The following is a 9,980-nucleotide window of genomic DNA, read 5'->3' on the forward strand; positions in this document are numbered from 1 at the left end:
GATGTTAATGGGAAATCTAATGAAAAAGTTGACTATTAGCTGAACATTAGTTCACAAATAATATTCATTGTTTAAATATTTACTGCCTTTATTATTTTGGAATAAATGTAAAAATGCGTAAAAACACTAACTTAATGAAATGTCTACTTGGTTTTAATAAATAGAAATGTACATTGTTATAGCAAAAAATACAAAATATAATTGTATTTGGTCTCTCTTTTTTATGTAAAATTATGAGGAACAGACATAAATTTACATTTGATATACTGTAGGCTATATACAAAAATATGCACATGCACAAGCATTTGATTCTGCAACGTTCACAAATCAGCACATCACTATTACAGCTGCAAATGCACATTTGAAATATAAGAGGATCAGTGTGTAGTGTAGACAGCTTCACTGATTAAAATGAAACTTAGTGAGATTGCCATGAACTGAAGTGATCGCTTTTTAAGGATTATAAAGGGAGTGCGCTTTGCATGCTTTCTAGGCTATCTACAATACACTTGGAATTTGAATAAAAGTTTGTTTTTCATTTGTCTTTTTTTTTTCATGTCTGGGTAATTTTATTGGTTTTGATGACATAAGATGCACTACTAGACATAACAAAGGAAAGTTAATTTAGATTCAGAATAACTAATAGTGTGATACCTTTTCTAAACTTAAATACAAAAATACTGTAAAATACTGTAAATTGTAAAATTGCTTAAATTGGGTGCTTTATTAAGATTTAAAGTGAGTCTGTATCTACTACCACTTTTTTTAATTCACCCAACCAGAGTTGCACATTGATCTCATGAGGATAAATTATTATATATATATATATATATATATATATATATATATATATATATATATATAAAATAATAATGTATATATATATATATATATACACACACACACAAAATACAATACACATAATACACAATAATACATATATGAATTTTACACTGTCACAAAAAAAAAAAAAAAAAACATTGTGTACAAAAATACTGTACTTTACTAGAAAACCATCATGTCACTTGAGAAATTCCACTAGCTGGATTGAGTAGCTGCCTTGATGAGGATCCGGGACAGTGTTTTCCAAAAAATGATATCATACTGATCTGTGCTCAAGTGGAAATGCAACTGGAGCCATTCGTCCTCATGATGGAAAAGTAATTACTTTGTGGTTTACAAATACAGAAAAGAAGGTACTGAAGCTTTGAATGTATGTTATTAAAAGTGAATAATGGCAGCACTTTCTTTAGAACACAGTTCTGTATGCGGTACAATTACAAACCGTTCCAAGCTCAGATTTCGACTCACTGTTTGTCACGTAATCTAATCCTGATTTTGGAGCTTCACAATTGAAAAACCTGGATCGGTACAATATGGCGTAATTCAGCAGCGGTGTTTGGTCTGATGGTGGAAAGCACAACAAACTTCCAGAATGTGCTGTCAGCACCAGCAAGCCTGTTCACAAAATATACAGTTTTCAAACAAAACGCATTTTTACGGAGACTTGCACATGATATGCAAGAAAAAAAGTCAATTGTGTACAAATCAAAGGAACAAACTAGTTAATTGTGCGCATGATCTGGCCTACTTTTTTTTTTTTTTTTTTTTCATGAAAGCTGTTTATTGTAACCTGGAAATGTAACTGCAATTGCCATTGGGATGTGCAACTGATAACCCACGATCTTTATCCCTGTAAACTTAAAATAAAAAGAATTCAAGAACCTGTTTAGTAATATAAACATTCTGATAAAAGTTTAGGTCTGAATGCAAATATGAAAGCAAATATGCAAGAGTCAAATTTAGTAGAAGTATTTTTTTAACTAGTCACCAGATAAGCAGAGGTCAGCCTCGCCTAGCCATCAATCACTAACTATAACTCAACCCCAGAGTCCAACAATGGCCACAGTCACACCTGAACCAGCTAAACTACATATTCAGCATCACTACAAACCTCCAGACAGGCGTGTTGGGCAAGATGGAGATAAGTCTGCTGGACATTAGCCCTCCAGGACTAGGAGCAGGTTTGAACACACCTTTCCAGACAGAATTGAAGATCAACTGAGAGTTAATACAGATAACTTGCATTATTGCTAACACAAGGGTTCACAATCATTCACCAACTAGTCAAACACTTTGAGGCAATCTTGATTGCAGCAAAGAAGATGATCTGAGATATGAATGTATCCTTAAAGTCTAAGTAACCACTTCACAAGGAAATAAAAATGCACAATGTTGACAAGGACCCGTTCACCCAGAATGAACATTCTGTCATCATTTATTCTCCCCCATGTCATTTAAAAAGTCAGTTTTTATCCATTCAGTTGATTTCAATGGGGTCTAATAAACCCTAGTAAAAAAAAAAAAACTATACCAAAATCTATTTAAAATACACTTATTTCATAATACTGTAGGTATGAAATATTTATTGACATAATATGTCACAATGCACTTTTCTTAATATTATGCCTAAAACGTTTAATATAACTATTAATAATGATTGTATGATCTGTGTATAATATCAATCTTTAAATGCAATATATTTAAAGTGTAACTAAAGTATACTTGCAATAGTTTCACTTTAGCACAATCAAATATATTTTTAATAAAATCTTTAGTTGGACCTCAGCACTACTTCTGCACATTTGAAAAGAAGACAGTTTTTTCCGTTCACTCACTCATTCATACACCGACGGCGGTGTCAGCCATGCAAGGCGCCATCCAGCTCGTCGGGAGCAGCTGGGGTTAGGTGTCTTGCTCATGGACACCTCAACAGTTGGTCAGGTGAAACCGGGGATTGAAACACCAACCTTCCGGTTTGTAGACAACTAAATGAACCACTGAGCCACTGCCACCCCAGATTAGTAGTACTAAATAATAATACTAATAATACTACTAAAATACTTACTAAATGTATATACTTAAAGGAGAACTCCGGTCAATTTTAACATTGAACTCATTTTTTTGTAAATTTGGAGTGCTGTCAGTACAGAGAACAACGACAAAAATCTGTGTTGCCTACACCGTGTTATCCTCTTTTTTAAATGTGCACCCTGTTGACTTCAATGGGGCACGTTTTAAACCTGCTTTTAGCCTCTTAACATCCTTGATGTGTCATTACAAGTGCACAGCCAATGTGAGTGATTCCTTCAGAGTGAACACGGGTGAATCTGACTGCAGTAGATGTGAAAGATATGAATAAAAATGATGTTAATTCAGCCAGCGCACATACCTGTATTTACATCCTTTTTTCGGTCGAAGTCCACAGTAGTCGAATGTCGAGTTTACACGCCTGATCATAGGTAACTAAGCAACAGTATGAGTTCGACAATCGACTACTGTGGACTTACAGTACCTCTTTAAAAAGAGGATAACACGGTGTAGGCAACACCGATTTTTGTCGTTGTTCTCTGTATTGACAGCACTCCAAATGTACAAAAAAATTAGCTCAATGTTAAAATTGACCGGAGTTCTCCTTTAAAGTCTGCTAAATTGGAAAAACTTCTTTTTTTTTTAAGTGCTGAGGTCCAACTAAAGATATAATTAAGTATATATATGATTGTGCTAAAGTGTGGAACTATTGCAAGTATACTTTAGTTACACTTTAAATATATTACATTTAAAGATTGATATTATACACAGATCATACAATCATTATTAATAGTTATATTAAACATTTTAGACATAATATTAAGAAATGTGCATTGTGCATAAAAAAAATGTATTACTCCAAATAAAGTTTAATTATAATTTTATATTAAGTCTTAAGTGATATGTCAATAAATATTTCATACCTAGTATGAAATAAGTGTATTTTAAATAGATTTTGGTATAGTTTTTTTTTATAGTTTTTTACTAGGGTTTATTGGACCCCATTGACATCAATTGAATGGACAAAAACTGACTTTTCTAATGACAAAAAATAATAAATGATGACAGAATGTTCATTCTGGGTGAACGGGTCCTTGTCTTGTTGTACATTAATAGCATTGTGCATTATTTCCTTGTGAAGTGGTTACTTATACTTTCAGGATACATTCATATCTCAGATCATCTTCTTTGCTGCAATCAAGATCGCCTCAAAGTGTTTGACTAGTTGGTGAATGATTGTGAACCCTTGTTTTAGCAATAATGCAAGTTATCTGTATTAACTCTCAGTTGATCTTCAGTTCTGTCTGGAAAGGTGTGTTCAAACCTGCTCCTAGTCCTGGAGGGCTAATGTCCAGCAGACTTATCTCCATCTTGCCCAACACGCCTGTCTGGAGGTTTGTAGTGATGCTGAATATGTAGTTTAGCTGGTTCAGGTGTGACTGTGGCCATTGTTGGACTCTGAGGTTGAGTTATAGTTAGTGATTGATGGCTAGGCGAGGCTGACCTCTGCTTATCTGGTGACTAGTTAAAAAAATACTTCTACTAAATTTGCATATTTGCTTTCATATTTGCAATCAGACCTAAACTTTTATCAGAATGTTTATATTACTAAACAGGTTCTTGAATTCTTTTTACTTTGAGTTTACAGGGATAAAGATCGTGGGTTATCAGTTGCACATCCTAATGGCAATTGCAGTTACATTTCCAGGTTAGCCTACAATATACAGCTTTCATGAAAAAATAAAACAAATTAAATAGCAGGCCAAATCATGTGCACGATTTACTATTTCATTCCCTTGGTTTAACTTTTTTTCCCTTGCATCTCATGTGCGGGTCTCCGTAAAAATGCGATGTACACAATTTGTGCCATTTTAGTGTCCTTTTATATTCACTTCAGTTCATGGCAATCTCACAAAGTTCCGTTATAATCAGTGAAGCTGTCTACACTACACAATGATCCTCTTATATTTCAAATGTGCATTTGCAGCTGTAATAGTGGCAGTGTGCTGATTTGTGAACGTTGCAGAATCAAATGCTTGTGCATGTTTTTATTTAAGTGCCATTTTAGTGTTAATAGACTCGATCTACTCCATCTATGTTTTGATCATCGTTCTGAATCTGATCTGGATGTAGTCTTTGATAAAAACGTGATGTTTCTCATCTTTTTACTCATAATTTAGCTTTTATATGAAATTTACCCACATTCAAGTGTTGATTAAAAAAATGCATTAAGCTAGAATAAAATTGAAAAGGGTTCCTTCTTTCTTTTGATATATTGCATGTTCAGATATAAGTACACAGAAATATTCTTGGGGCCATGAAAAAAATTGTGAAATGTTTTTTATTTATTTTTATTTTTTTTAAAGGGAACTGACAGGGAAAGAGTTAAAAATTGTGTGTTTGAATTAGGTGGGGGGGAGCAATTACACTGACTCTGGGTGTGTTTTAAGGACCGCCTGTCCCCTTCAGAGCTGTATTTAAGCAGCAGACTGACCAAACACATCACACTTCTCCAGCTTTGACCAGGAGAGCTGCTCTTGAGAAGAATTGCAGACTACAGTCATTCATGTAAGTATACTTTCACTCAATGGCACTTGACTTAAGATGTAGCTAGCTAACAGTTTCTAATACTTTTCACAAGATTATCCAACCCAATTTTCTCCCACTGCGTATCTATAGTGTGAGTTCATGCTTTCATTTGGCATGCTCTTTATGTGCAAAAGTCATCTTTTATGTGCATTTTTGCTATAACAATGTAAATTTCTATTTATTAAAACCAAGTAGACATTCCATTAAATTAGTGTTTTTACACATTTGACGCTCACGAATTCCAACACAAAACAGAAGCCAAAATAGACCGAAGTGTCAGGATCTGAGCACCACGTCTCGCACTCAAGACAACTCACACACAAAGACAAGACAATTCTTAATTGTCAATTTAAGCAAGCAAAATCACAATAATAATAATAATAGTCTAATAATGCCACTTACATTGGATCAAAAATAAAGAAAATGAAATTAAACTGGATATTGTGTATCAGATGCATGTAAAGGGTGATTTCTGCATATAAAGTGCACACCAAATGAAAGCATGAACTCATGTTATAGATATGCTGTGCCAGGAGATTGTGTTGCACGCAACTACCACAGGACTACACAACAATAGCCGCTTTTCCACCATCGGCCAAACTGTTCTCGGTGCTTAATTGTTCCATTCCATGCAATTCTGCCCAGCCGGTATGGATATGGTTTCATTTTCAATGTGGGACTGATACCAGCACTCTTTGCAATATATTCAAATGTGTCAGTCATTGCCTTTATAACACAAGAGTTTACAGACGTATGAGAAACAAATTAAGTTACTGCGTCACGGAGGATGATTGGATATTTCTGTTAGAAACTTGTTTACTATGCTCAAATAGGGCACTTGACCAGCTACAGAGAGACAGACAACAGACAAGTGACCAATCCTGAGTGGCGAAGTCACAACATGCATGGTTAGCCAATGGTGCTGAGACTTCCGAGCCGAGAATGGTTATTAATCGTGCCGTGCCGAACCAAACTCGAGTGGAAATATAACATTAACCATTCCTTACCACTCTTAGATCCGTTTGGCCTGACAGTGGAAAAGCAGCTAATTTTTCCCAACCCTGTTCCCAGAGGAATGCCAGAACTGCACATTTAGTGTGTTTGCCTATTCAGACACACCTGATTCAATTCAGCTTATTAGTAGATACTCCAAGACCCGAAATGAATGGGTCAATTAAGAAAGAAGTCCAGCGTGTACTGTTGTTGTGTCTACAGAAACTAGGTTGGGAAACACTGCATTAAAGTGTAAAGCTGATGTTAAATCTGATCTGATATTTCTTTCAGATCAATTTAATTCCAAGATGTCCGACACACTGAATCTAGAGCTAATTGGTGGACAAGGAGGTAATGCATTCTCATTTACTGGTCAGAACAACGGTGCCAGTCTAGAGAAGATTGGAGTCTGGGTGGGAGAATGGCAGGTGAAGGCTGTCAGGGTCTGGCTTTCAGATGGGAGAGTTGAAACTTTTGGAGTAGGTTCTGGACCGTATCAAGAGTACAAGTTCCAGCCTGGTGAGTGTTTCACCTCACTTTCCCTGTGGGGGAACGGAGCAGGAACACGTCTTGGAGCCATCAAATTCAAGACCAGTCAGGGGAGAGAATTCTTTGCAAAGATGACAAGCTGGAGTTTAAAAACAGAATATCCCATGGATGTCGGCTCTGGATATTGTTTGGGAGTTGTAGGAAGAGGTGGTTCTGACATTGACAGCATGGGATTCATGTTTCTCAAAGCAGTTGAATCAACAGTTCTCACCGATGTCCACTATCCCACTCTCCACCAACTGATACCAAAGGTGACAGTAGAAGAAATCAAATCCCTCACTTTCAGGAACAGCTCATCTGCCACACAAAAACAAAAAGTTGAAAGCTCAAAGAAAATAACTAACAAATCTTCATGGTCTGTGAGTGCAAGTTTATCTGCAACATTTAGTATGGAAGTGAAGGCTGGGGTTCCAGGGGTTGCTGAAGTTACTGCAGGATACAGTGTCACCATTGGAATTGAAAGCACTTATGGTCAGGAGTACACAGATGAGAGAACCGAAACTCTGTCTACAGATGTAGATGTGCCACCAGGGAAGAAGCTGGATGTTTCAGTCACTATTGGCAGAGCCACTTTTGACCTGCCTTACACTGGCACAGTGAAGATGACCTGCAAGAACGGCAGTGTGTATACGTATGGAACCAAGGGCACATACAAAGGCGTCACTTACACTGATATCAAAGTGGATACCAAGGAATCTCCTCTGTAATGTCAAGACAGATTGCACATGTAATGCACAAGTTCTTTGATTACTTCTAATTGTGTCAATCATGTATCAGTTGCTTTACATTCAGGCCTCATTGTATTTTTTGGGGTGGTGTTTGGGTGTTCAGGGGAAATATATATATATATATATTCAATATTTGTTGTTTTCAAATAACCTTACATACAGTAATACCAATACACAAATATTCATATAGCTTCATACTTTGTGTAATCAATTTAAAATAATCTCCAGATACTGATTATGTTATAATGTGTTTAAAATGACATTTAATAAAACAAATTACAATTTATTAAATAAACCCTGTGTTGCAAGCAGTGTTCCCTCTTTTTATTTTCTTATTTTCATTACTTTTCTCTATTGGGCGAACATTTCGGCCACATGAGCAACGGTCTTTATACCAGACCTGAAAAGGGACACAGTGTGGTTTTAATCATATAGTTGTTTTAACTTGTAACGTTAATGTGCTATTTATATTTGATTTGACCCTTAAAGTAACTTAAACTTTTAAAAACAAGCAATTCAGGTTCTCCAGTTGTTTACAGTCCTGTATTTTATTTTATTTTTTATTAAATCCCATGCAGAACAGTTAAACTCTTCATACTATTCAACTCTTCTTTTATATTTAACTGTAATTTTCATGGATGTTCAGGGGAACTAAACATTCAACATGTTTTTATTACATACACATTGCATGTTGTGTTCACACTCGGCATGTTTGAATGTATTAAAACAAACCCTAGTGCGATTGCTCTGTTAATGTGGTTCATTTGAATAAGTGTGAACGCTGCCATCTGAACCCTGGTGTGAACCAAATAAGCGGACTGAGAATGCTGAAAAGATGAGTCTTGGTCCACTTCCAAATTAACTCTAGTGTGGTTCGACTGAAATATGAACTCAACATGGACCAAAGGCATGTAAACCAACCAAAAAATGGGACATGATGTCACATGATGAGACCCTTAGAAGAACAGAATGCTCAAGCATACCTGTTTTATTCTCGTCATAGTCACGATGTTGCCCATCACAGTTTAGGACAGGCAGATCTTGTGTGACGCTGTTTTGACTCATTCGACCATTTGATAAACTCTTCACGAGTTCTCAGCTGGTCAAATACCATCATATTTAGGCTACTAACATTCAATTAAATTATTTTATTATTTGAATTATTAATGGAAAATAAAGGAAGTATACCCCTCTCTCTCTCTCTCTCTCTCTCTCTCTCTCTCTCTCTCTCTCTCTCTCTCTATATATATATATATATATATATATATATATATAAAACCTAATCTATAATCTAGATCAGTGATCTCAAACTCAATTCCTGGAGGGCCACAGCTCTGCACAGTTTTGCTCCAACCCTAATCAAACACACCTGATCCAGCTAATCAAGGTCTTCAGGATTACTAGAAACTTCATTGCAGGTGTGAGTTGGAGCTGGTTGGAGCTAAACTGTGCAGAGCTGTGGCCCTCCAGCAATTGAGTTTGAGATCACTGATCTAGATAGATAGATGGAAAACACAACAATGGTAACAATTACATTTTATTTAAAGTAAATTATCAAGTACTCTCAGTTGTTTTTTAGTTACTATAACTCTTTGGGTTTGTTTCTGACTGTCTTAATTCACTGCTCGGCTCTTCAAACGATAGAGGGGGCTGTTCGGGCCAACTATCTGGTGGCAGCTTGACGAATGCCGGTTCCCTGGCTCCACTGGCTCCCTGTAGCAAGGTCACGAAGAGGCATGTCTTGCGCGATTTCATCCGCTGGATTGTCTGTGGATCTGACATAGCACCAGGTGGCCGAAGCTGTTATCTCTTGGATAGTGTTCCTACGAACACCTTGTAATGACATGAGCTGTAAGTCAGCCATGTGAGCACGGTGGTGGAGTCTGACTAGAGCGTTGTGGAGTGAATAGGAATTGTAAGCTCTGTAGTCAGGAGCTGGGAGAGTTGCGTTCCAGTAATAGCGGCACACAGCTCTAATCGGGGTATAGATTGTTGCTGGCGGGGCACAACATGGGATTTGGCAGCGATTAAGAGGACTTCTACTTGACTTTCTTTGTCTTCTGTCCGCAGATAGGTCCACTGAACCGCATGCCTGCTTCGATGCGTCACAGAAAACGTGGCCGTTGTATCTACAGGACGGGTGATCCATCTGTGAGCTGGCATAGCATTGTGGTAGAGATATCTTCTCTAATCCACTCAACTCCTTCTCCCACTAGGACCATTAAGTAAGGAATTCCTCAGATAACTGTG

At 36.7% G+C, this 9,980-nt stretch overlaps 1 protein-coding gene across 1 annotated transcript; it reads left to right on the top strand.

The window, feature by feature from the left end:
* Positions 1 to 6,761: 6,761 nt before the first annotated feature.
* LOC311078893 (aerolysin-like protein) lies at positions 6,762 to 7,830 on the top strand (the record flags this gene model as incomplete). Its single annotated transcript, XM_084107945.1, has 1 exon — positions 6,762 to 7,830. One exon carries the CDS (start codon positions 6,762 to 6,764, stop codon positions 7,707 to 7,709), a length of 948 nt encoding a protein of 315 aa, XP_083964071.1. The 3' UTR covers positions 7,710 to 7,830.
* Positions 7,831 to 9,980: the final 2,150 nt, after the last annotated feature.

The sequence above is a fragment of the Abramis brama genome, assembly GCF_963993115.1.
Source record: "Abramis brama genome assembly, chromosome: 3".
NCBI lineage: Eukaryota > Metazoa > Chordata > Actinopteri > Cypriniformes > Leuciscidae > Abramis > Abramis brama.